Raw genomic sequence first — 26965 nt, forward strand, 5'->3', positions numbered from 1 at the left:
GATACAGCGGTCATTCTGTGAATGTTTATTGAGGTTTTGTTACTCTTGTTAACCCATGTTAACACAGTGAGGACATCTGTCTACCAAATATTCAGATATTTGTGTGTACTCCTATGTCACCAGTTGTAACATTGACTGACCATTTCTTATGCATAGAATCAGTAATTAGAGCTTTGGGATGAGAGCAAGGCAAAGAGGAATGACACCATAATTTACTGAGGGCTTTTTCTGCTTCAGTCATTGTCACTGATATCTCTAGATAGGGAAACAGTCTCACAAAGTGCGTAAGGTATCAGTCACATGGCTGACCGTGATCCATCCTTTGCCATCTCCTAGTGCCTCCTTGAGGGAAGGAAGAATGGTTTCCCCATGTAATTAAAAGCATCCGGGAGTCATTCACAGGTAGGTAATGCCTGTCCTCAAATGAGAATGATAGGTGATTTGAGAGACAGCTTTGCAGTGCAGGTAGGGAGACTGGGCAGGTAAGTGAAGTAACGGTACAAGGGAGCAGATACCAAGCAGGAGGTACAGGGCCACCTCGCTTTGCTTTGGCTTGTGGGCCTTCCTTCTGCATGTGCCCAGTGCCGTGCCTTGACTGGTCTGCAGTATGTCTACCTCCGGCAGCGGCGAGACCTGGACTTGGAAGGGAAGAGGATCCACGTGATCCTGGCCCAGAGCACCTCTGTGCCTCAGTTTACCGAGAAGCCGGGTGTGATCCGGGTGCAGCAGTACAAGCAGAGCCTGGCGATTGAGAGCGATGGCAAGAAGGGAAGCAAAGGTAAAGCTCAGGGTATATCAGGGTACACCCAGCCAGGGCCTCCCATGTGTAGGTCAAGTCCACGAGGGGTGGAAGGTTCGGGGGTGCCCCCCGGAAGTCAGAGAATGGACATTGGTGTAAAACAGACAAGGGATCAGTAGCTGATAAGAGACTTGTTTCTTCCTGGAAGTTGGCTAGAACACAAGCTAGATTTTATCAATCCATCATTACTGAAAAGTAAACCAGAGGATTAGAAGTTCACTTCAGGCTGATCCTGTGAATAGACTGGGCTGGGCATGGGCAGGAGCCTGGCAGGACTCACCTCAGCACATCCTAGAGGCTCAGGACCTGCCTGCCCCAAGATCCAGCCCTGGAGAGAGAAGCTGTAGGCAGAGAGTGGGGCCTCAGGCTGCCTGCTGCAGTGGGAAGGGCGTGGCTGTCGGTCTCTAGTGAAATCTGAACCTAGTTCTTTTTCATGCTGCTTAGATCTGTCATCTTGGATGTCACCTAACTCTTTTGAGTCTCAGTTTTGACATCTATAAAATGGGGTTCATTTTACCAGTTCCTTAGGGTTGTTATGAAAATTAATGAGTCTATATCCATGTATCTAGCACTTTCCAGTATTTAATAAGTAGCAGAAAAATGTGCCTGTTGCTATGTTTTCAAAATAATTTATATATAAATGTGTTGTAAGCAAGTCAGAAGAGAGAAGTCCACCTGTGCTACCTCCCTCTGTACTTTCTAGGATTGAAGGTGAAGTTAAGAAGTTGGCAGGGATTTGTTGCTGCATTTTCCATACGTTTTTCTCCTTCTGAATTGTCCATTCTTTTCCCCTCTAGTTTTCATGTATTACTTCGATAACCCGGGTGGCCAAATTCCGTCCTGGCTCATTAACTGGGCCGCCAAGGTGAGATCTCAAGAGGCTGGAGGGGGAGAAGTGTGTTTGACAAATGTTGACTTAGCCCACAAAACTGTCAGGCTGAAGAGACGCATTGTCTCAGGCATATTTATGAAGCAGCTTGTTTGAGTGACTACGGTTGGAGTGGGGTTGCCAACACCCAGGACTGTGGCTGGGACAACAGACAAAGATTCCTTAGTCTGGGGTGGCATCCCTCCCTGCTAAGGCCCTGAGACCCTCCAGAATCACTGTCTGGAATCTCTGGACAAAGCGCTTGCTCCTTGTAGGGACATGATACCTTTGGGCTCTTTATCACTTATGGAGGAGTGAGACAGGACTGACCTTGCCTGGAGACAACCAGACATACCTCCAAGCCTGGCAGAGAGCTCCAGGTTTTTGTTGTTTCCAATAAGGAGGCAGAACTGCAGTGAGGCCTCCAGTTTTTCATTTTGTTATTGTTTTTTTTCCATTAAGGAGGTAGAACTAGTAGTGGTGGTTTTGATTACTAGAGACTACCTGGAAGCCTGGCATCACAAGAACCATTTGGCCTCTTTTATCCAAGTCCTGTCTAGGGGTTGGAGGGTTCCACAGATGGCTTAGGGAGTGAAAAGTACGTAGGCTTTGGAGTCATTCAGTGTGATTTTGAATCTTAGCTCTGCTACTGATTCTCTGTGTAATTTAGGAAGCTATTTAATTTCCTTCTTTTTAAAAATGGGGGTGGATATTACCTCACCTAAGAGTAGGAGTAATATGACAGTGTTTGGAAAGAGTCTTGCATGACATCCAACACTAAGTAATAATATATCCTACCCCCCTCCTCCCAAACTTTTACCATTTTCTAATGTTTGTAAAGCAAGTTCTTTCATTTCTTCGGAAGACTCCAACAATCCAGTCATCCCACTTCCTGTGTTCTCTTTTTTTTCTCAAGATACAGTGTTTCAGGAATTTCTTAGCTTTTTACTAGCAAAAGTACAAGGCAGTGCCTTCCAACAGCTGCTCTTGCTGTCTGGCTTCCTCTGTGCCCTGGGACTTCACTTTTGTCATCCATGTCAACATTCCTTTGAAATCTAGACAGCTGTCCTGCCATCTATTAATACTCCCAGGGCCGTCGTTCTTTCCCTTTTTGCCACATCCACAGGTACCATGAGTGATCAGCTTGGAAGACATACAAATGAGAATCTCTTTTCCTTTGCAGAATGGAGTTCCTAACTTCTTGAAGGACATGGCAAAAGCCTGTCAGAACTACCTCAAGAAAGCCTGAGAAAAGGAACTGAGAGCCTTGTGTCGATGCGATGTCATCTCTGGGAGTGCCGTGGCCCGCTGATGCTCAGGCTTGCCTCCGCTTTTCCGTCTTCAGAGGCCTGCCCGTTCTGTAGCACGTCGTCCATAAGTGTCGTCTGACGCCTGGCTCGCCCGCCTGCTTCCTTTCCCACTCTCCCACCCCAGGAATGGCTGCCTTCGTGCACTATTGAATGTGGGTCAGATTAGGGAAACCTTGGCTTGTTTGTTTTTAAAAAGGGAAGTCCTCAATGGGGAACACAATCATTCCATTGTACCACCTTGGAAATGGGGTGGAGTGGGTGGAGGAACGACAACAAAACACAAGAATGACTGCTCCTGGCAGGCTGGCTCCTTCCCAGAACGTGATTTCTTGAAATTCAGGAGGGGTTGCTGGAAGTTGCATTCCATCCAGTGCAGATTTTCAGTACCCTGGGGCAGGAGGACACATGCTGATGACCATTTGCCTTACATTTTGTTGACTTGATTAGGCTGGGATTTGAGGTGATAATTTAATAACTCTGTTCCTTCCTCCTTATGGAGGATCAGTAGCTGCTATGATATCTAGCCATTTTAAACAATATTGCAGGTCTGCCTAAGCACATAGTATAATACCATTTTTCCTTAACCCCCATGTCTGGGTTTTGCTCTCTCCCATATACCACTGGGTAAAGGCTGTCCTTACCTCTCTAGCTGTGCAGTTTACTGGAAACCAAGATATCAAGTTGGCTCTGGCAGTTGACAAAAGCACAGTTGCTTTGTGTACAGTATTGCAATAAAGTGACTTTATATATAGCAAATTGAATTTCCCTTCTAGATTGGTGCAATTGAACGAATAACAGTTCACAGCCAGCGAAAATTTAATTCATGTCTTGTTGACTCTCCACCTTTTTCTCAGGAAATCTACCTAAATTGTGTGCCTCTCCCACCACCAGAAGGACTTGTGGTTTCTTATGTTTTCTCCCGAATTTTGGGAGGACAGGATATTCTTTGGCCAAGGGCACAGCCTTGATGATCTCAGGGTCAAATTTTAACCAGTGTGTGAAGGTACCAGACCTTGATTAATGGGCATAGGAATTCAGGGTGTAATGCCAGAAGGAGGGAATTTATTGTACTGGTATACTTCAGACTCTGTGTTTTCTTTATGGGAGGGAAAGTGTATTCCATACACAATAAATACAGAGTAACTCAGACTTGTCCTGTGTTCAGTTTCTTACCTACCTTATTCCTTTTGTGAGAATGAATCAGGTCTCTTGTTTGCAAGTGACATCCAGCTCTACTCAAGCGGGCACACACATAGCAGGGAATTTTGGTCTCACTTACATGGGAGGCCGGGTATAGAGGGTACAGGTGTTCAGTGATATTCAAATTCAGCTTTGTTCTTCTCCAAGTTTTCTTTGATTTTGGTTTGCATCAAAGATTGCAGCAATAAGTACTCCTGTATCTTCCCAGGCTCATGCCAAGCATTTCTTTCCAGTATGTCCTGTACCATCCCATGATTTCCTTTAAGCCATGTGCCTATTCCTGCCCCAGTGATTGTGGCCATATGGAAATAAGCAGATACCTCATAAATTTGTCATTAAAATACCATTATCAGTAATGTAGCTGAAATTTAATTTTTTTTTTTTTTTTTTTTTTTACATGGGCAGGCATCAGGAATCGAGCCCAGGTCTCTCGCATGGCAGGCGAGAACTCTGCCTGCTGAGCCACCATGGCCTGCCCTGAAACTTAATTTTAAGTGAACTAAATCTAAATGTCTTATGTTATAAAGGTCAAATTAAAATTTTATTTGTAGACTGTTTATGAAACACTCCCTGAGATTACAGTCTTTGAGCGAGAATTGATATATAAAATAGTGTTTTGCACACCATATTTTAAACAGCATTCAGTAATTCACTAAGTATTCTAAAGATGCTAAGAACACTGAGTTTCTAGTTAAGGTATTTAGAACCAAAAAGGTCACAAAAGTAACTTTGGTATTGATGCTTGTTAATTTGGAGTGGAAGACAGGCCTAAACAGCACTCAGCTATGAGGTCATGTGGGGAACTGAGAACCCTGGAGCCCGTAATAGAAGCTAAAGGTACAAAAAACTGTAGAGTTGGTGTCTTAGGGGGTACACCCAATTCTTCAGGATATATCTTGTCATTGGGGCTGCTGTATTTGGAATTTGAAAGGAAATGTATTGCTGTACTTCTAGCACCTTGTTTCACCTACTTTTCCCATGTCTGTCTTTCCAAATAGTTCATAAGCTTTTCACGGATAGAAGCAGGTACTTATTTCACTTTGATTAATAGTTCCTGGGATAGTACATAGTAGGTACTTGAATATTATCTAAATGAGCAAATAAATGATTAGAGAAAATTGATCAAATGACCTCAACCCCAAAGACTAAATCAATCCAGATATGGAGACTCATTTACTGTTGATTCAAGTCCTGTTATTCTCCCAAGTCATCATTTTTGGGGGTTCTAGATTTTCTGGGTCCCATTGGACTTTCCCTGAAAGTATCAAGGCCCTCTGTTTGTTAAGGAATGGCATTCCAGGCGTAGTTAGCAGTTATATTTTAAAGTTAAGGAAATGGAACAGTCTGGACTGGGTCCAGCTGAGACTGGTCCGGATTTCAATTGCAATTTAATGACAAAAGGAGCTTTACTGTCAGTGCTAAATTTTTTTCCACAGGCTAATTATTTACACTGTATAACAATTCAAATTTAATGACCACTTTGGAACTGAGGAGTTCGAGCAGAGGGTCATTTCCTTTCCTATTTTGTAGCAATAGTCCTGGCCTGCCTCTCTGGCCTGGCTGGGATTCCTAACCCAGAGTCCCCATCTGTAATGCCTGCCCCACAAACCTGTTTCCCAGATGGATTTGGAAGAAACAAAGCAGGACGCCCACTTGGTTCTCACATATTTGGTAGAACCACCCAGCCACTTCCGGAAATTATCTTTAAAAGCATCAAGACATTTATTCACTTAACAGATATTTACCAAGAATTGGGTATCCATCCGGTCAAGGCACAGTGGTTCCTGGGATGAATGAGATAGACTTGGTTCCTGCCCTTACGGAGTTTACAGTCTGGCAAGGAAGATACAGTGAACAAGTGGTTGAAAGGGTGCTGAGGCTAAGAAAGAGCAAGTAAAGGAGCTTGAGGCTGTAAGATTGGGGGTGCTAGCCAAGTTTGAGGGTTAGAGGAGAACATGTTAAGGTTGGCTAGGAGAAGGTTGAGAAAACAATTTCAGACAGAAGGAACCATTTGCACAAAATCCCTCGTGTACAGAGAACCACCCTATCCGAGACGCTCTGTAAGACCTGTCTGGCAGGAATCATGAAAACCAAGGAGAGGGGTCTTGTACATGGCCGAAGAATGAGGTGGTCAGGCCATATCATGAAGTGCTTGAGACTTGGATCAAGGATTTCAATTTCAGGCTGTGAAGTGACCTGATAAAATTTATTCATTATTAACAGCCACTCATTTTTCTGCATCTTAAACATCCGCAGCATTCAGAGCACTCGACACCCAAGTCTAGTTGTCTAGTTTTCAAAGTGGAGTGTCAGCCTCAGAAGTTCAACTCAGAAAAAAAAAAAAAGACAGCCTGAGGCTATCCACGAGCATATCTATCCTGGCCCATGCTCGTTTATAATGTACTTTCCAACGCAACTGCCTCATGCAGCCCATCCGAGCGGAGCCATTTTGGAGGCTCAAAGGGAGAGCTTGCCTTTAGACCTTTTGGAAAATTGGGTTTATGATGGAGGAGGCATTAGAACTGGTCCTCTAAGGGTGAGGTAGGACATTACAGGTAGAGGCACCCTCTCAGCAAAGGGATGCAGCTGAGTAACCATATGATAGTGACCACTCAGCACAATATTAAAAGGAGGCATCAGGATTCCAAACAGACAGTGACAAGAGGGCTGCAGATAGGGTCAGAGTAGTCTGGCTTTGACTTCCCATTCTATTACTTTGAACTTGCTTCATTACCTTAGCACTTTATTCAGCCTTTCTGAGCCTTGTGCTCCTCATTTGTAAATCGGACATAATATTGCCTATCTCACCAAAAACTAGGAGGTAAGAAAAGCACCCAATCTGGTACCTGGTTTCTTTCCCCCTCTCTTCCAGCGCTACATTCTAAGCAAGTCTGTCAAAAGCAATGACTTCTAGAAGTGGGCACTTCTCCAATCTGTAAAGATGCTTGATTTTATTTACTCAGCCCCATCATGGATTAGGTTTTTCCAAATCCAATGAACATCTTAGAGAGAATGGTTTGTAGTGAGCCTTGAATTTGGGCAGTAACTCGACAAAACTCAGAGAGGACTTCTGTCGCAGACAAAGAGAATCCTCTGAGGCCAGGAAACAGCCAGGACAGTGGAAGGCAGACAGATATGTGTTATTGGGGATAATAACAATATGTAATAATAAAGAATTAATATTTAAAATATAAATATGCTTATAATATATAACTATTGTAAAATAAATTATAATAACAGCAAATAATGATACCAATTTACATTTATTGACTATTTACTATATGCCAGGCACAGGTTGAGCCTTTCACATGCCTTAGGTTAGCTCATCCTCACCAAAGAACCGTGACATATTCAGTCAGATGATGAGAATGAAACTGAGAAAAGTTAAGTAATCTGCACAAGATGAGCCCCCCTGTCACCCCCAAATGTAATCCAATCTATGTCAATCCATCACATTGACATACCTCCAAAACATACATCTAAGCACTTCTTTTCATCTCTGCTGCTGCCAGCTTAATCCACACTCTCTGTCTCGCTGAACCATTTAAAATATATATTTTTACTGATAAATCTTCACATGCATACAGTCTGTCCAAAGTATATAATTAATGGATACAATATCATCACATAGTAGTGTATTCATCACCATGATCAATTTTAGATCATAGGCATCACTCCAGAAAAGAAGAAAGAGAAAAAAACACAAAACCCATATATCCCATCCTTCTCCCTCTTATGGACCCCCTGCTTCTCATGGACCACTAGTATTGCAGTCTACCCAATTATTTTTTTTACCCATTATCCCTCCTCCATGTTATTTATTTTTTGTCCTTATTTTTTTTTACTTGTCTGTCCATACTCTGGATAAAGGGAACATCAGACACAAGGTTTTCACAATCACATGGTCACATTGTAAAAGCTATATAGTTATGCAATCACCTTCAAGAATCAAGGCTACTGGAACACAGTTCATCAGTTTCAGGTACTTCCCTCCAGCCACTTCAATGCACCTTAAACTAAAAAGGGATAGCTATATCATGCATAAGAATAACTTCCAGGATAACCTCTCGACCCTACTTGAAATCTCTCAGCCACTGAAACTTTACTTTTTCATTTCTCTCTTCTCCATTTTGGTCAAAAAGGCTTTCTCAGTCCCATGATGCTGGGTCTTGTCTCATCCCCAGGAGTAATGTTCCACATTGCTGGGGAGATTTACACCCCTGGGAGTTATGTCCTGCATAATGGGGAGGGCAGTGAGTTCATGTGCAGAGTTGGCTTAGAAAGAGAGGCCAACAAAACACAACAAAAGAGGTTCTCTGGGGGTGACTCTTAGGCACAATTATAAGTAGGCTTAGCTTCTCCTTTGCAGGAATAAACTTCATAGGGGTGAGCCTTAAGATGAGGGCTCAGGCTATTGAATTTTTTGTCCCCAGTGCTTGCGAGAATTGGGAATTCCCCATAGGGGGAAGTTGAATATTTCCTCCTCTCTCCCCAGCCCCCAACAGTCTTTGTGAATACTTTTTTATTCTCTGCCCAAATTACTCTGGGATGTATTGGGGCATAGCCCTAACCTGTACAAACCAACAAGATCTCATGCCCTGTTCAAGATTCCATGTCCTTATAGTGACTATATGGGTTAAATTAGATAATGTGCTACCCAAAATATAAATTTTGCACCAAGTAAACATCTCTCTTCCTTTGGTCTCACAAAGAAGTTGAAGTTTTAAAATATGGACCATATCATCCTTTACTCTGTATTCTGATTGACCTTCGTCCTATCCAGATCAGGATATTCATTCATGTCTCTAGTTGAAATTTGATCCCTTTTTCAACTTTTTAAACAGTTCCTGTATGGGGTAGAGCTGACAGTCAGCTCTAACTCTGAGTCTCAGGTGTCACATAAATACCCAAAGTTTCAGAGAATGACCAGGTTATACACAAATAGCTCAATAGCTCACTGAACCATTTTAAAAGGCTTTTTACTGATTCTACTGGTTCCCACTGCTGCACACCTACGATGGTTTTTTCCTGCAGCAATGAGAGCGATGTTTAAAAAAATATAAATCACATCATGTCACACCTATAAACCCTCCATCACTTCCCATAATGTTAGAATAACCCCCAAATTCCCTCCCCTAATTTAGCATGCCCCACATGCTCTGGCCCCTGTCTTCCTCTCCACCATCGTCTCACATCCCATCCCCAGTGATCTCTGTTCCTGCATCAGACCTATTGTTCCAGTTGCTCCCTCTGCCCAGAAACGCCCTTCTCCCTGATCCATATGTGTGTGAAACCCACGTCACATGGGTCACTGCTTAAGCATGCAGTAGAGGTGAATGCAGTAGAAGTAAACACCGAGTCTTTCCTGATTGCATTATTCCATCTGCAAAATCTACAGGACTCACAATTTTTTATTTTTTTATTTTTTTATTTTTTTATTTTTTTATTTTTTTTATTAATTAAAAAAAGAATTAACAAAACAATTAGAAATCATTCCAATCTACATGTACAATCAGTAATTCTTAATAACATCACATAGTTGCATATTCATCATTTCTTAGTACATTTGCATCGATTTAGAAAAAGAAATAAAAAGACAACAGAATAAGAAGGACTCACAATTTAATGCGCTTGCTGTTTGCATTTATACAGGCTCCAAGAGAGCAAGGAACTTTGTCTTGTCCCTGTTATATGCTCAATATATAGAGCACACAAGAATTTCAAAGCTATTTGTGAAGGAATGAATTAATGAATGGCAGAGAAACCATTTCAAAATTAGTTTGGAACGATTTTAAAGCTGAAACAATGTTTTCCAGTAATTTTCTTTTGTGTTATTCTAGTAATTTTAAGAACTAGCAATTTTTTTTTCACTTTTCTATTCCAATTCAACACCTGTAGAGGACTTATGCATTCTGTCTAAACGTCTGCACACCAGAAAGGAACTATTGATTTTACTGGGGGTGGAGAGATGTGAGGGGAGATAGGCACGAGGCAAAGCGAGGCTAGAAGAGAAGACCTTTTCATTGGCTGACCAGAGCCCCGAAAGTTAAGAAAACCTGTTTTTCCCCAGGGAGAGATATGGAGTTTGAGGGAGGTATAGCCAGCACAGCACATCCATTTTCCCCTATCTCTTTTACTCCATTCCTCTCTAGTGGTTCATGAATTGAGAAAAAGCCAATGGAAAACAAGCAGGACAAAAATGGTACTTAGAGCTCAGTGGAGGACATACAGCCGCTTTTGTTTTATGTCAAACAGCCTAGGAGGGGCTGGATCTGTGTTTAAGTGGTTATGGATCTTGCCCACCAATGAATGTGGTGTTTCATTTTCCAAGGGAAAGCGAATAATATTCTTCATTAGGAGCCTATATTTCAGGTCTGGAATTGAATAATTACTGGACTGCTGAAAGCTTCCAAGTAGGATTTTGCCCTCCACTCCACGGCTCGGCTCATGTTCCCATTTCAGCTACTTTAAGCTCTTGTAAACAGCATTCGTTTTCCATTACAAGCTAGGAAATGTGACTGTGCCACAAAGGCGCCGGGTCCCTGGAGAGGGGCTGCCAGGGAGGCCGTTTCCTCACATCTCATTTTGGTTTGTAACTTGCCGGCGAGGTTGAGTAATTGCTGAAGCTCCGCGTCTTCCCATCCTATCCTGTTCCACTAACTTATAAAACAGCCGTCGACCCGCTGGAGGACTCGCAGATCAACCAGATGTTTCCTGAGCAAAGACAGCGTGCATTTCCCCTTGCACATCATCTTGTGAGAGGGAGGGCTGGCAGGGCACTCACCCTGCCTGACATCATTGGGCGAGGTGGCCTGGGGAGAATTTCAAAGCCGAGCAGCTCCACCAGGGAAGAGCTCAGCTGGCAGCTATGTGCTGCCATTAACCTACCCAGGCACCTAGGGAGAAGGCATCAGCAATTTGAGAGTTTATTCTCCAAGAGAAAGTAGACTTCCATCACCTGCTGAAGATTCTTGGGTCATGCGACCCCTTCCCGAGTGTTTCGGTATACACTGTCATGAGCATTCGCCCAGCTCCTTGTTTTCCTTGACTTTTGCCAGAGGTTGAAGTGGAACAAGCTCGATTGATTACAGTGAATAAAATTTAAAAAATGACTAAGCCTTCTTCCCCAAACAACACCAGGGAGCTCAAATCCTAGAAAGGGCTATGACTTAGAATTATAAGATCCCAAGCTTGTCAGACTTTGGGGTTGAAAAACCAGTAAAATAAATTAATTTTTTAAAATATGGAACAACTGACATTAGATTTAGATTTCCAGCTCTCCCCGTCCCTGCTGTGCCTATAATAGGCATTAAAAATAAAATAAAAACAAACAAGCAGATAGAATTCACATTTTATATAAATAGTATTTCAGAAAAGAAAGGTTATTTTAACCTCTTCTGCTCAAGCCCTTCCAAAGGATTTTCTTTACACACAATCAAATCCATTACTACTGAGCCCTACAAAGTTCCATGTGATATAGGATCTGGCTCCTGCCTTCTTTTCAACTGTGCCTTCTCCTTCTCTAAGTTCGCTCCAGCCGCACTCACCTTCTCTCTGGCCCTTAAACACGCCTTGGCCTTTGCACTCGTGGTTGCCTCCATCTGGAATGCTCTTCCCCAGATCTTCATATGGTTCACTGTCTCTAGTGGGCAGCTTCTGATATGACTCCAGTACCCCCACTTCCTGGTATTCACCCCTTCATGTTACCCCCTTCCCTGTATGTGGGCTGGACTTAGTGACTTGTTTCTCAAGAGTAGAATATGGCAAAAAAAAAATATGGCAAAAAAACCATGGCTTTTCTAGGACACATAATCCTTTCAAACCAGCACATCTCCCAAACAGAAAGAACAGAACGAAATTGGCCATGGTTTATTCTCTATCCCCTTATTCAACTCTGCTTTTTTTTTTTTTTTTTTTTTTATTAATTAAAAAAAGAATTAACAAAACAATTAGAAATCATTCCAATCTACATGTACAATCAGTAATTCTTAATAACATCACATAGTTGCATATTCATCATTTCTTAGTACATTTGCATCGATTTAGAAAAAGAAATAAAAAGACAACAGAATAAGAATTAAAACAATAATAGAAAGAAAAAAAACAAAAAAAACAAAAACAAAAAACCTATACCTCACATGCAGCTTCATTCAGTGTTTTAACATAATTGCATTACAATTGGGTAGTATTGTGCTGTCCATTTCTGAGTTTTTATATCCAGTCCCGTTGTACAGTCTGTATCCCTTCATCTCCAATTATCCCTTCTCTTTTTCTTTTTTTTTTTTTAATTAACGGAAAAAAAGAAATTAACCCAACATTTAGAGATCATACCATTCTACACATGCAATCATTAATTCTTAACATCATCACATAGATGCATGATCATCATTTCTTAGTACATTTGCATTGGTTTAGAAGAACTAGCAACATAACCGAAAAAGATATAGAATGTTAATATAGAGAAAAAAATAAAAGTAATAATAGTAAAATCAAAACAAAACAACACAAAACAAAACAAAAACCTATAGCTCAGATGCAGCTTCATTCAGTATTTTAACATGATTACTTTACAATTAGGTATTATTGTGCTGTCCATTTTTGAGTTTTTGTATCTAGTCCTGTTGCACAGTCTGTATCCCTTCAGCTCCAATTACCCATTATCTTACCCTGTTTCTAACTCCTGCTGGACTCTATTACCAATGACATATTCCAAGTTTATTCTCGAATGTCCGTTCACATCAGTGGGACCATACAGTATTTGTCCTTTAGTTTTTGGCTGGATTCACTCAGCATAATATTCTCTAGGTCCATCCATGTTATTACATGCTTCATAAGTTTATCTTGTCTTAAAGCTGCATAATATTCCATTGTATGTATATACCACAGTTTGTTTAGCCACTCTTCTGTTGATGGAGATTTTGGCTGTTTCCATCTCTTTGCAATTGTAAATAATGCTGCTATAAACATTGGTGTGCAAATGTCCGTTTGTGTCTTAGCCCTTAAGTCCTTTGAGTAGATACCTAGCAATGGTATTGCTGGGTCGTATGGCAATTCTATATTCAGCTTTTTGAGGAACCGCCAAACTGCCTTCCACAGTGGTTGCACCCTTTGACATTCCCACCAACAGTGGATAAGTGTGCCTCTTTCTCCGCATCCTCTCCAGCACTTGTCATTTTCTGTTTTGTTGATAATGGCCATTCTGGTGGGTGTGAGATGATATCTCATTGTGGTTTTGATTTGCATTTCTCTAATGGCCAGGGACATTGAGCATCTCTTCATGTGCCTCTTGGCCATCCGTATTTCCTCTTCTGAGAGGTGTCTGTTCAAGTCTTTTTCCCATTTTGTAATTGGGTTGGCTGTCTTTTTGTTGTTGAGATGAACAATCTCTTTATAAATTCTGGATACTAGACCTTTATCTGATATATCATTTCCAAATATTGTCTCCCATTGTGAAGGCTGTCTTTCTACTTTCCTGATGAAGTTCTTTGATGCACAAAAGTGTTTAATTTTGAGGAGTTCCCATTTATTTATTTCCTTCTTCAGTGCTCTTGCTTTAGGTTTAAGGTCCATAAAACCGCCTCCAGTTGTAAGATCCATAAGATATCTCCCAACATTTTCCTCTAACTGTTTTATGGTCTTAGACCTAATGTTTAGATCTTTGATCCATTTTGAGTTAACTTTTGTATAGGGTGTGAGAGATGGGTCTTCTTTCATTCTTTTGCATATGGATATCCAGTTCTCTAGGCACCATTTATTGAAGAGACTGCTCTGTCCCAGGTGAGTTGGCTTGACTGCCTTATCAAAGATCAAATGTCCATAGATGAGAGGGTCTATATCTGAGCACTCTATTCGATTCCATTGGTCGATATATCTATCTTTATGCCAATACCATGCTGTTTTGACCACTGTGGCTTCATAATATGCCTTAAAGTCAGGCAGCGCGAGACCTCCAGCTTCGTTTTTTTTCCTCAAGATGTTTTTAGCAATTCGGGGCACCCTGCCCTTCCAGATAAATTTGCTTATTGGTTTTTCTATTTCTGAAAAATAAGTTGTTGGGATTTTGATTGGTATTGCATTGAATCTGTAAATCAATTTAGGTAGGATTGACATCTTAACTATATTTAGTCTTCCAATCCATGAACACGGTATGCCCTTCCATCTATTTAGGTCTTCTGTGATTTCTTTTAGCAGTTTTTTGTAGTTTTCTTTATATAGGTTTTTTGTCTCTTTAGTTAAATTTATTCCTAGGTATTTTATTCTTTTAGTTGCAATTGTAAATGGGATTCGTTTCTTGATTTCCCCCTCAGCTTGTTCATTACTAGTGTATAGAAATGCTACAGATTTTTGAATGTTGATCTTGTAACCTGCTACTTTGCTGTACTCATTTATTAGCTCTAGTAGTTTTGTTGTGGATTTTTCCGGGTTTTCGACGTATAGTATCATATCGTCTGCAAACAGTGATAGTTTTACTTCTTCCTTTCCAATTTTGATGCCTTGTATTTCTTTTTCTTGTCTAATTGCTCTGGCTAGAACCTCCAACACAATGTTGAATAATAGTGGTGAGAGTGGACATCCTTGTCTTGTTCCTGATCTTAGGGGAAAAGTTTTCAATTTTTCCCCATTGAGGATGATATTAGCTGTGGGTTTTTCATATATTCCCTCTATCATTTTAAGGAAGTTCCCTTGTATTCCTATCTTTTGAAGTGTTTTCAACAGGAAAGGATGTTGAATCTTGTCGAATGCCTTCTCTGCATCAATTGAGATGATCATGTGATTTTTCTGCTTTGATTTGTTGATATGGTGTATTACATTAATTGATTTTCTTATGTTGAACCATCCTTGCATACCTGGGATGAATCCTACTTGGTCATGATGTATAATTCTTTTAATGTGTTGTTGGATACGATTTGCTAGAATTTTATTGAGGATTTTTGCATCTGTATTCATTAGAGAGATTGGTCTGTAGTTTTCTTTTTTTGTAATATCTTTGCCTGGTTTTGGTATGAGGGTGATGTTGGCTTCATAGAATGAATTAGGTAGTTTTCCCTCCACTTCGATTTTTTTGAAGAGTTTGAAGAGAATTGGTACTAATTCTTTCTGGAACGTTTGGTAGAATTCACATGTGAAGCCATCTGGTCCTGGACTTTTCTTTTTAGGAAGCTTTTGAATGACTAATTCAATTTCTTTACTTGTGATTGGTTTGTTGAGGTCATCTATGTCTTCTTGAGTCAAAGTTGGTTGTTCATGTCTTTCCAGGAACCCGTCCATTTCCTCTAAATTGTTGTATTTATTAGCGTAAAGTTGTTCATAGTATCCTGTTATTACCTCCTTTATTTCTGTGAGGTCAGTAGTTATGTCTCCTCTTCCATTTCTGATCTTATTTATTTGCATCCTCTCTCTTCTTCTTTTTGTCAATCTTGCTAAGGGCCCATCAATCTTATTGATTTTCTCATAGAACCAACTTCTGGCCTTATTGATTTTCTCTATTGTTTTCATGTTTTCAATTTCATTTATTTGTGCTCTAATCTTTGTTATTTCTTTCCTTTTGCTTGCTTTGGGGTTAGCTTGCTGTTCTTTCTCCAGTTCTTCCAAATGGATAGTTAATTCCTGAATTTTTGCCTTTTCTTCTTTTCTGATATAGGCATTTAGAGCAATAAATTTCCCTCTTAGCACTGCCTTTGCTGCGTCCCATAAGTTTTGATATGTTGTGTTTTCATTTTCATTCGCCTCGAGGTATTTGCTAATTTCTCTTGCAATTTCTTCTTTGACCCAGTTGTTGTTTAGGAGTGTGTTGTTGAGCCTCCACGTATTTGTGAATTTTCTGGCACTCTGCCTATTATTGATTTCCAACATCATTCCTTTATGGTCCGAGAAAGTGTTGTGTAAGATTTCAATCTTTTTAAATTTGTTAAGGCTTGCTTTGTGACCCAGCATATGGTCTATCTTTGAGAATGATCCATGAGCACTTGAGAAAAAGGTGTATCCTGCTGTTGTGGGATGTAATGTCCTATAAATGTCTATTAAGTCTAGTTCATTTATAGTAATATTCAGATTCTCTATTTCTTTGTTGATCCTCTGTCTAGATGTTCTGTCCCTTGATGAGAGTGGTGAGTTGAAGTCTCCAACTATTATGGTATATGAGTCTATTTCCCTTTTCAGTGCTTGCAGTATATTCCTCACGTATTTTGGGGCATTCTGATTCGGTGCGTAAATATTTATGATTGTTATGTCTTCTTGTTTAATTGTTCCTTTTATTAGTATATAGTGTCCTTCTTTGTCTCTTTTAACTGTTTTACATTTGAAGTCTAATTTGTTGGATATTAGTATAGCCACTCCTGCTCTTTTCTGGTTGTTATTTGCATGAAATATCTTTTCCCAACCTTTCACTTTCAACCTATGTTTATCTTTGGGTCTAAGATGTGTTTCCTGTAGACAGCATATCGAAGGATCCTGTTTTTTAATCCATTCTGCCAATCTATGTCTTTTGATTGGGGAATTCAGTCCATTGACATTTAGTGTTATTACTGTTTGGATAATATTTTCCTCTAACATTTTGCCTTTTGTATTATATATATCATATCTGATTTTCCTTCTTTCTACACTCTTTTCCATATCTCTCTCTTCTGTCTTTTTGTATCTGACTCTAGTGCTCCCTTTAGTGTTTCTTGCAGAGCTGGTCTCTTGGTCACAAATTCTTTCAGTGACTTTTTGTTTGAGAATGTTTTAATTTCTCCCTCATTTTTGAAGGATAATTTTGCTGGATATAGGAGTCTTGGTTGGCAGTTTTTCTCTTTTAGTATTTTAAATATATCATCCCACTGTCTTCTAGCTTCCATGGTTTCTGCTGAGAAATCTACACAAAGTCTTATTGGGTTTCCCTTGTATGTAATGGATTGTTTTTCTCTTGCTGCTTTCAAGATCTTCTCTTTCTCTTTGACCTCTGACATTCTAACTAGTAAGTATCTTGGAGAACGCCTATTTGGGTCTAATCTCTTTGGGGTGCGCTGCACTTCTTGGATCTGTAATTTTAGGTCTTTCATAAGAGTTGGGAAATTTTCAGTGATAATTTCTTCCATTAGTTTTTCTCCTCCTTTTCCCTTCTCTTCTCCTTCTGGGACACCCACAACACGTATATTTGTGCGGTTCATATTGTCCTTGAGTTCCCTGATCCCCTGTTCAAATTTTTCCATTCTTTTCCCTATAGTTTCTGTTTCTTTTTGGAATTCAGATGTTCCATCCTCCAAATCACTAATTCTATCTTCTGTCTCTTTAAATCTATCATTGTAGGTATCCATTATTTTTTCTATGTTTGCTACTTTATCCTTCACTTCCATAAGTTCTGCGATTTGTTTTTTCAGTTTTTCTATTTCTTCTTTATGTTCAGCCCATGTCCTCTTCATGTCCTCCCTCAATTTATCGATTTCATTTTTGAAGAGGTTTTCCATTTCTGTTCGTATATTCAGCATTAGTTGTCTCAGCTCTTGTGTCTCATTTGAGCTATTGGTTTGTTCCTTTGACTGAGCCATATTCTCAATCTTTTGAGCGTGGACAGTTATCTTCTGCTGCTGGCGTCTGGGCATTTATTCAGATTTCTCTTGGTGTTGGACCCAGCAAGGTTGTAATATTTTTCTGTGAAATCTCTGGATTCTGTTTTTCTTATCCTGCCCAGTAGGTGGCGCTCGTGGCACACATTTGTCTGCGGGTCCCACCAGTAAAAGGTGCTGTGGGACCTTAAACTTTGGAAAACTCTCGCCGTCCTGGGGGTTCGCTAGCCGAAGCGGCTTGAGCCAGCCCGGGGTCCGAACGCAGGGAGGGTTGCTGGTCGCCGCAGCCAGGGAAAGAGCCCGTCCGAATTTCCTAGTCGGCCCTGGGCAACAAGCGTGGCGGGAGGGCGCCAGCGGCAGCGGCCCGCCCGAGAGAGTGCACGTTCCCCGGGAGTCACGGGTTTGGAAGGGGCCTCCCCCACCCGTCACCGTTCTCCGCGGCCTGGGGGTTTCCGATCCAATTCTCTCAGTTGGTCCGGGGGCTGCGCGTGGTGTGGGCGCCAGCTGTCTTTGTTTCAGGGGACCGCCTCTCCAATTCTCCCAGCCGGCCCGGGAAGGGGGAAGGGAGTAACTCCGGCCGCTTGCCACCCCGCCCGGTAAGGCCCGCGCGCCTCGGCGATCTCACCCGAGCTGCTTCTCTCAGCCAGCCAGCCGTTCCAGGATGGGGTACGCTGTCTTTTTTATCTCTGTTGTGGCTTTGGGCGCTTTCTGTATCGTTTCTACTCCCCTAGTAGGTGTCCTGGAGAAGAAACTAAGATCCGCGCGTCTTACTAAGCCACCATCTTCCAGGAAGTCCCTCTGCTTTTTTTTTTTATAGAAGTTATTACTATCTCCATTTTTTACTATATATTTATTTATTAGCTGTTTTCCCTCCTAGCATGAAAATTAAATGAACACCAGGTCTGTTCTTTTACCGGTGACAAGATTTTTTTTGACACGTTTATTTGACGAATAATTATTGGAGGGCTACTATGTGCCTGGTTCAGTGATTATAGGTTATTTGTTCCTGGTATTGGGCCAATTGATTTTAGTCTGCTGACTCAGCTCTTTCCTGGCCATCCTTTTCTGTTTTGATAGTACACCCCTCTATACCTTTAACTGAGCATTTGATTAATATAGAATAGGCTCAGGGTTAGAGCTTGTGTATATTCCATTAAAGTCCATTGTCAGAGAAAAATAATTATTTGAAAAGTTCTTATTCTATGCTGTGCTGAATACTAACTTCCTCCTACAGTCATCTATTGGCCTGAGCTTTACCCTCATAAGTGAAATAGAACATATATAGTCCATTTCCTCAGTTCCATTCTAATTGCTCCAGCTTAGCTCTAATTCTTTGGGTGTAAGTTCTTCAGCTTATTGAATTTATTGTCTTTTTCATGGTAGAGACTTTTCTTGGATGTTGGGTGCATTCATCTATGTAGTCGAGATTTCAGGTTCAACTTTCGACTTGCTTGGCAGGAGGTGTGAGAGCTACTGCTGTGGTTCACGTTCCATCAGGTTTTCAGTGGGAGTGGTGGGGCCACCGGGACTCTCCAGGGCATCTCCTGCACCGGCAGGGGCCCCCGTCACCTCCAGCACCTGGGAACTGCCCTGTCTCTCTGTCCCAAGCTCTCACTTGCACTATACTTATCTGAAAGCAGATTCCTCTGTTTCTGGGGTGTGTGTGTGTGTGTGCCTGTGTGCACGCACGTGTGTGCTCATTTTTGGGGTCAGGAGGTGGAGACAGTGGTTAATCCATCTAGCTACCCTCTGCTTTCACTAGAGGTACCTGGTAGACCACCTCCGGACATGGATTATCCTTACGTTTGTTCTCATCTTTTATAAACTCACCCTTCCACAGGAGTCCTGAGCTACAGATTTCTCTACAATTTTATTTCATTCATTTTCTGTTCCTTTCTGGCCCACCAAGTATAGCAATTTTTATATTCCAATCCTTATATTTTAATTCTTAGGTAAGTATTTATGCATAGATATGTGTATATAGTCATATTTTATATATTTTAAATATGTAAAACATGAATACATATTGGTAATTTTATGTACACGTTCTTTCATTTCTATAGAGCAGAAATAGAAATGAGAGGTGTAGTCAGCTTATCTACCAACTTAAAACCATTATCTCTACTTTCTTTGGTATCAGCCAGCCCTTCAAATATTTGAAGGTAATTATCACATTCTCCCTATCTCTCCTCCTTAGGACAAATATCCCCAACTCCTTTAATGATTCTACTTTACAATAATTTTTTAATTTATCCCTTATTTCCTAAAACTCCCCCTTCTATTACTCTAGACACACTAGAGTTTATTCAACAGTACTATTATATGATGTTGCTACTAGAGATTAGAATCAAACTCAGAGTACTATTAGATTATTACTTCTTGTAATCTATCCTTTTTTTTTTCTGTTAATGCACTCTAAGTCTGGTTTATCTTTTTTGACAGTTTCTTTATACTACCGTTTCATAAAAACCAATTTTCTCTCCATCCTTATTCAAAATTTTAATATGAGCCTCTGCCAAACAATGGCTCCTCTCATCCTTTACTTGTCTAGTTGACCATTAGCCAAGATGAGTGACTTTTACATGAACCTGTAGCGAGTTTTATCATGCTACTTTAAATTCTCCGTGCTCTTACGGAGTGTGTATCAGGGTATGCAGAAAGGAAAGGCTAGGTTCAGTTTTTCTTGTCTTTTACCGATCTCCCAATCTTATGACATATTAATCCCTGATGAATCATGGTTTCTTCCATTTGTGGAACATTTTCTCCTCAAATAGTAACTATCAGAGAGCATGCTCTGTTAGTTTCTTTTGCTGAACCTCAGTTTTACTTACTGGGGTTATGTCATCTATTATTCAGCAAAGATTTTTCAAGGGCCCACAAAACCAAGCTGGTACAAAGATGAACAAAAACATAGGCTTTGAGCTCATGGAGATTATGGTCTACTATTTACATTTTTATAATTACTTTAATATTTATCCTTCTTATAATTGATAGTGACTCTGTAGTCAGAATTCTGCAATTTTTAAAAAAGAGGAGCCCATCTTGATAAAAAGCAAATATAACAAAATGTTAATTGTGGAATATAGGTTGAACATACATGGACATTCTCTGTACATTCTTTCAACTTTTCTGTATGTCTGAAAACTTTCGTAATAAAATATTGGGGAGAAATTTGCCTATCCTCCAAAAGCTGTATTTATTTTATAAACCTCAGCCATGGACTCATACATAGCAATTTTAAATGCTTAAGCCTTTATATTGCTTTAATTGCTTTTTTTTTTTAAAACCTCAGAATATCACAGCTTCTTTCTCCCGGGGTTCTTGGGGAAATTGTCACATAATGGAAAGGCCTCAGAATTGGCGATAGCCTAGGTCTTAAATTCTGGACGAGTCACTTAATGTCATAGCCTAAAATGGGGGTAATCATATTCACAACCCAGGTCATTGTGAAAATTAATTAAAATTTATACATAATCACTTAGTACATTAAAACATATTCTATTCTGTTTCCACAATCTTATCCACCTATATACCATTCGCATAACTAATTATTACCTTCCTTACAAATCAGAATTATTTGGTGAAAACCCATTCATGCTGTTTCTTCCTTCAGCCATTGAAAACAAAAATTATCAGGAACTCACATCCATAGTGTATTATTAGATGCTTTTGTTGAGCAAATTCAAGCCACAGGATAGGAATTCATCTCTCATCCCCTAAGTTTCCTTCTTTTTCAGGTGTAAGATTGATGTTATTTTGATGATAGGTGTTTTAGATTGCTAAAGCTGACGAAATGCATTATACCAGAAATGGAATGATCTTTAACAATGAGGATTTATTAGCTAACAAACTTACAATTCTAAGGCCATGGAATGTCCAAGTTTAGGCATCAATAGGACGATACCTGCTCTGAAGAAAGGTTGTTGGCAAACCAGACTCCTCTGTACAGATGGCCAGACATCTGGTGACATCTGGTCCTTCTCTCCTAGATTTTGTTGCTTTCAACTTCTACTTATGCATCTGTGGTTTTCTTCTCAGCTTCTGTGTGCTTCTCTTAATTTCATCTCTTTGAGCATCTATCACTCTCTTATAAAGGATTCCAATAAGAGGATTAAGACCCACCTTGAATGAGGTGGCTCACATCTCAATTGGAACAACCTAATGAAGGGTCCCACCCACAATGGGTTTGCACTCACAGGAATGAATTATAAGAACATGATCCTTTATGGGGTACTACAGCTTCCAAACTACCACATTAGGGAAGCACCGTACATATCTTAACCAGGTGGTCTGTAACTGCTGCAAAGTTGTCAATGCTTTATTGTCAATTCCTGTTTACTGTTTGTGCATACCAATTCCTCTGTCTCCAGGGCTATCTTACCCCTTCTATTCACGCAAAAATCTCACATACCCTTCAAGATCAGATTCATTACCACTTCCTTCTGTGAAGGCTTACTAAATCCTGCCCTCTAGCTTTTGTGTTTTTTTTGTGGAACATGGTTTTAAAAATTATTATTTTCATTCATTCATTCATGATACTATTAGTGTCAATTTCAATTTTAGGCATCTGGCAAACAAAGTGTACATTTTAAGGAGTTCGCATATTACAATTGAACAGTTGTTTTTAAATTGATTAGTTACATGTTTGTTCATTTCATGTCTTTAGTAAAAGTTTGGAAATATGAGGTAAGATTGAAAGTATACCATTTTTCATACCATATAAAAATAAAAATTTTTAGTTTCCTTGATAATATAAATTTGTACAGATGTTCTAATTGTATTTTTTAATTTTTTAAGAGAAGCTGTAGGTTTACAGAAAAGTCATGAAAAAGTAAGGCGTTCCCTTATAACACCTCATATATGCAGTTTTGCCAATTATTAGCACTTTGCATTCATGTGGTACCTTTGTTAAAATTGATGAAACAATGTTATTATAATTATTCTATTAACTATACTCCATAGTTTACATTAGGGTTCACTGTTTGTGTTGTACAATCCTATGGTGTTTTAAAACTTTTTGTTTTAGTAAAATATATAAAATTTAGTAAAATATATAAAATTTCCCTCTTTAACCACCTTCAAATATATAATTCAGTGGTTTTAATTATATTCACAATGTGCTACTATTGCCACCATCTATTACTAAAACATTTCTTTCACCCCAAACAGAAACTTTGAACCAAGGAAGCATTAACTCTCTGTTCTCTATTCCAGCTCTGACCCCTGGTGTATTCTTGTGTCTGACTCAATGAATTTGTTTATTGTAATTATTTCATATCAGCAAGATCACACAATATTTGACCTTTTGTGCCTGGCTAATTTCACTCAGCATGATGTCTTCAAGCTTCATCTGTGTTGTCACAATTATCAGAACTTCATTCCTTTTCATGGGTGAATAATATTCCCTTAGGTGGATACACGTTTTGTTTATTCACTCATCTGTTGATAAACACTTGGGTTGCTTCCATCTTTTGGCAATTGTGAATAATATGGCTATGAACATCAGTACACAAATATCTCTTTTTCAATTATTTTTTGTGTATAACTCGAAGTAGGATTTCATATGATAAGTCTATATTTAACTTTCTAAGGAACACCAAACTGCATTCCAGAAAAGCTGCACCATTTTAAATTCCCACCCACAAAATATGGGGGTTCCTATTTCTGCATATCCTCTTCAAATTTTGATTTTTTTTTTTTTAAGCAATAGCCATTCTAATGGGTGTGAAATGGTATCTCATTGTGGTTTTGATTTGAATCTGCCTAATGGCTAATGATGTTGGGGAACTTTTCATAAACTTTTTGGCCATTTTTGTATCATCTTTGGAGAGATGTCTATTCAAGTCCTAGTGCATTTTTAAAGTTAGATTGTTTACTTTTTTATTGTTAAGTTGTAGGAGTTCTTTATATATTCTGGATATTAAATCTTTATCAGATATGTGATTTCCAAGTATTTTCTCCAATTGTGTAGGTTACCATTTTACTTTAATGATAAAGTCCTTTGATATTTTCTTATGTTGTTTCTGTTTTAGTGTAGTGTCTAAGGAGCTATTGCCTAACTCAAGATCCTGAAGATGCTTCCTTATATTCTCTTCTAGGAGTTTATAGTTTTGTCTCTTATATTTAGGTCTTTAATCCATTAGGAGTTAGTTTTTATATATGGTATGAGATTGGGGTCCACTTTCATTCTTCAAACTAGATATGTGGATATCTAGTTTTCCCAGCAACATTTGTTGGAGAGACTATTCTTTTCCTACTGAGTGGACTTGGCACCCTTGTCAAATAACAGTTGGCCGAAGATATGAGGGTTTATTTCTGAACTCTCAGTTCAATTCCATTAGTCTATATGTCTTTCCTTGTGACAGTGCCATAGTGTTTTGACTACGGTAACTTTGTAATAATTTTTAAATTAGCAGGCACGTGTGATTCCTCCAACTGTGTACTACCTTTTCAAAATGTTTTTAACTACCTGGGGCCCCTTACCCTTCCATATACATTTGATGATTGGCTTTTTTATTTTTGCAAGGAAGGCTCTGGAATTTTGACTGGGATTGTGTTTAATCTGTAAATTACCTTGGGTAGAACTGACATCTGAATAATGTTTAGTCTTCCAATCCATAAATACAGAATGACATTCCATTTATATAGCTCTTTGATTACTTTTAGCAGTCTTTTGACATTTTCCATGTACAAGTCCTTAACATCCTTGGTTAAATTTTTCTGTAGATATTTTATTGTTTTAGTTGCTATTGCAAATGGACTTCCCTCTTCAAATAGTAAATTACTTGTGTATAGAAACACTACTGATTTTTGTGTTTTTATCTTGAACCCTGCCAATTTGCTGAATTTATTTATCAGCTGTAATAGCTCTGTTGTGGAGTTTTCAGGATTTTCTGTATACAGGACCAAGTCATCTGGACACAGGGAAAGTTTCTTTCTTTTCAGTTTTAATGCCTTTTAGCTCTTTTTCTTGCCTAACTGCTCTGGCTAGAACTTCCAGTACAGTGTTGAATAATAATGGTGATAATGTGCATCTTTACTTTGTTCCTGATCTTAGAGGGAAAGCTTTCAGCCTTTCACCATTGACTCTGATGTTAGCTGTGGGTTTTCCATATGTGCCTTTTATCGTGTTGAGGAAATATCCACCTATTCCTAGCGATCCAAGTGTTTATATCAAGAAGGGGTGCTGGATTTTATCAAATGTCTTTTCTGCATTTATTGAGATGATCATAAGTTTTTCCCCTCCATTCTAATCATCTGGTATATTATGCTAATTAATTTTTAAATTTTGAACCACCTTCACATCCTATGATACAGCGCACTTGATCATGATGTATCATCCTTTTAATGTGCTGTTGTATTCAGTTTTTCACTATTCGGTTGAGGTTTTTTTGCATCTATATTTATAAGGAATATTCGTCTGTAATATTATTTTCTTGTGGTATCTTTATCTGGCTTTGGTTTTATGGTGATGCCAGCCTCATGAGAGTTAGAAAGTGTTCCTTTCTCTACAGTTTTATGTAAGAGTTTGAACAGCATTGGTATCAATTTTCTTGGAAAATCTGGTAAAATTCACCAGTGAAGCCATATGGCCCTTTGTTTTTTGGGAGATTTTTGATTACTGATTTAATTTCTTTTTTTTTTTCATGTATTGAGTTCTATTTCTTTCTTTTAAATGAAATTTTATTGAGATGTATTAACACACCATACAATCCATCCAAAGTTTATAATCAATGGCTCACAGAATAACTTCTATTTCTTTTTGAGTCTATGTGGGTAATTCGTGTACTTCTAGGAATTTGTACATTTCAACTAGGTTCTCTAATTTGTTGCCATAGAACTGTTCATAGCATCCTTTTATAATCTTTTTATTTCTGTGGAATAAAAAGAATGAACGTCTAAAAGAGTTTATCATCCCTGAGACTCAGCTTCCTCCTCCATTAAATGAGAGGGATAGGCAGGTGACATCAAAAGCCTGTTTAATATAGATAGGTGACATCAAAAGAAAATAGGCCAAGCCCTTGATTTTAAGGCTTGCCCTTATTTTGTTGCTCAGATATGGCTTCTCTCTCCCTAAGCCCAACTCTGCAAAGAAAATCATTACTGTCTGCCCTACACGGAACATGGCCTTCAGGGGTGAAAGTCTCCCTGACAATGTGGGACATGACTCCCAGGGATGAGTCTTTTCCTGACACCATGGGATTGACAAGGCCTTCCTGACCAAAAGAGTGGAAGGAGTGTTACAACATAAGATATCAGTGTCTAAGAGAGTTCAAATAGGGCCACGAGGCTATTCTGAAGGCTACACTTATGCAAACTCCAGCTAATTCCTATCATTTGCCAACCCCCAGCTAACATTATGACTGTTAACTTTTATGAACACCTAAGGCTCTAACTGAGACTGCATAAAAGTTTCATGCACTAAGTTTATTTTCCTGAAACTTTAACCTCCAGAGGGTTCCTATGCCAGATAAATCCTAAAACCCAAAGGGAACAGCCTCTCCAAGATTATCAACTAATTACATCTCCCTATCCCTTGTTGTTAACACCACTTATCAACATGAAAAAGTTAGAGTGTGCATTCCCCAAAGATCCCTATAAATTGGGAGAAGGATCAAAGGGAAAGGAGGAGTTTTAACAGAGAAAATAGGATTTAACAAATGAGTATGACTGCCGAATCACTTATTGATATTTCTTTTTAGCCTCCAGTGTTTTAGAGCAGCTAAAAGGGAAAGTCTGAAATAGTGGAATGGTAACCCATAAGAAACTCTGAAGTCTGTAACTACCTGTTAAAATGTGCTTTGAAAATTATTGTTTTTTCTTTCTTTTCTTTGTATATATATCATATTTCACAATAAAAAAATTTTAAAGGGTGTGTGAGCACTTAAATTCTGTGATACTTAGCCTTTGTGTAACATTACTCACATACAGTATATATTTTTAATTTTAAGTGTTTCTCTTAATGGCAAAGCCCTTTGTTTGGTTGGAAGCATCTTGACATTTAACCAACTGGATTTTCATACTTATGTATCTTTTCTCTCTGATTCTTTGACCATGATTGTTTGGTGACTTTTCACCAGGGCTAAACCTGAGTTGATCAGTCTGTCTAGTTCTCTGGCATTTCTTTGACCACAAACAAACAAAAAACACATCTCATCCCCTTCATTCCTCCATCGCGATCATTCCTCCCCCAAAATGTCTAGCTTAGAACATTCCTCTTGTTCTAAGTCCCAACTTTTTGAAA

General features: G+C 39.2%; 1 protein-coding gene and 1 long non-coding RNA gene across 5 annotated transcripts in view; one reads left to right on the plus strand and one right to left on the minus strand.

Moving 5' to 3' along the window:
* Positions 1-4142, plus strand: part of PCTP (phosphatidylcholine transfer protein) — an 81029-nt gene extending 76887 nt beyond the window's left edge. For 3 of the 4 annotated variants that reach the window (XM_077164846.1, XM_077164843.1, XM_077164844.1), the window contains exons 4-6: positions 607-778; positions 1597-1664; positions 2851-4142. In XM_077164846.1, the coding sequence (XP_077020961.1) occupies positions 607-778; positions 1597-1664; positions 2851-2916 (306 nt within the window). In that variant the 3' untranslated portion in view covers positions 2917-4142. The remainder of the gene's footprint in view (positions 1-606; positions 779-1596; positions 1665-2850) is intronic. The other variant, XM_077164845.1, reaches the window with a different exon arrangement.
* Positions 4143-5090: 948 nt separating this feature from the next.
* Positions 5091-21492, minus strand: LOC143685958 (uncharacterized). The gene is made up of 3 exons (XR_013176823.1): positions 21366-21492; positions 5923-6010; positions 5091-5265 (listed from the first exon to the last, which is right to left on the minus strand). It is a non-coding gene; the product is annotated as an uncharacterized LOC143685958 (long non-coding RNA).
* Positions 21493-26965: the final 5473 nt, after the last annotated feature.

Source organism: Tamandua tetradactyla, chromosome 6 (genome assembly GCF_023851605.1).
Source record: "Tamandua tetradactyla isolate mTamTet1 chromosome 6, mTamTet1.pri, whole genome shotgun sequence".
In the NCBI taxonomy this organism is placed as follows: Eukaryota; Metazoa; Chordata; class Mammalia; order Pilosa; family Myrmecophagidae; genus Tamandua; species Tamandua tetradactyla.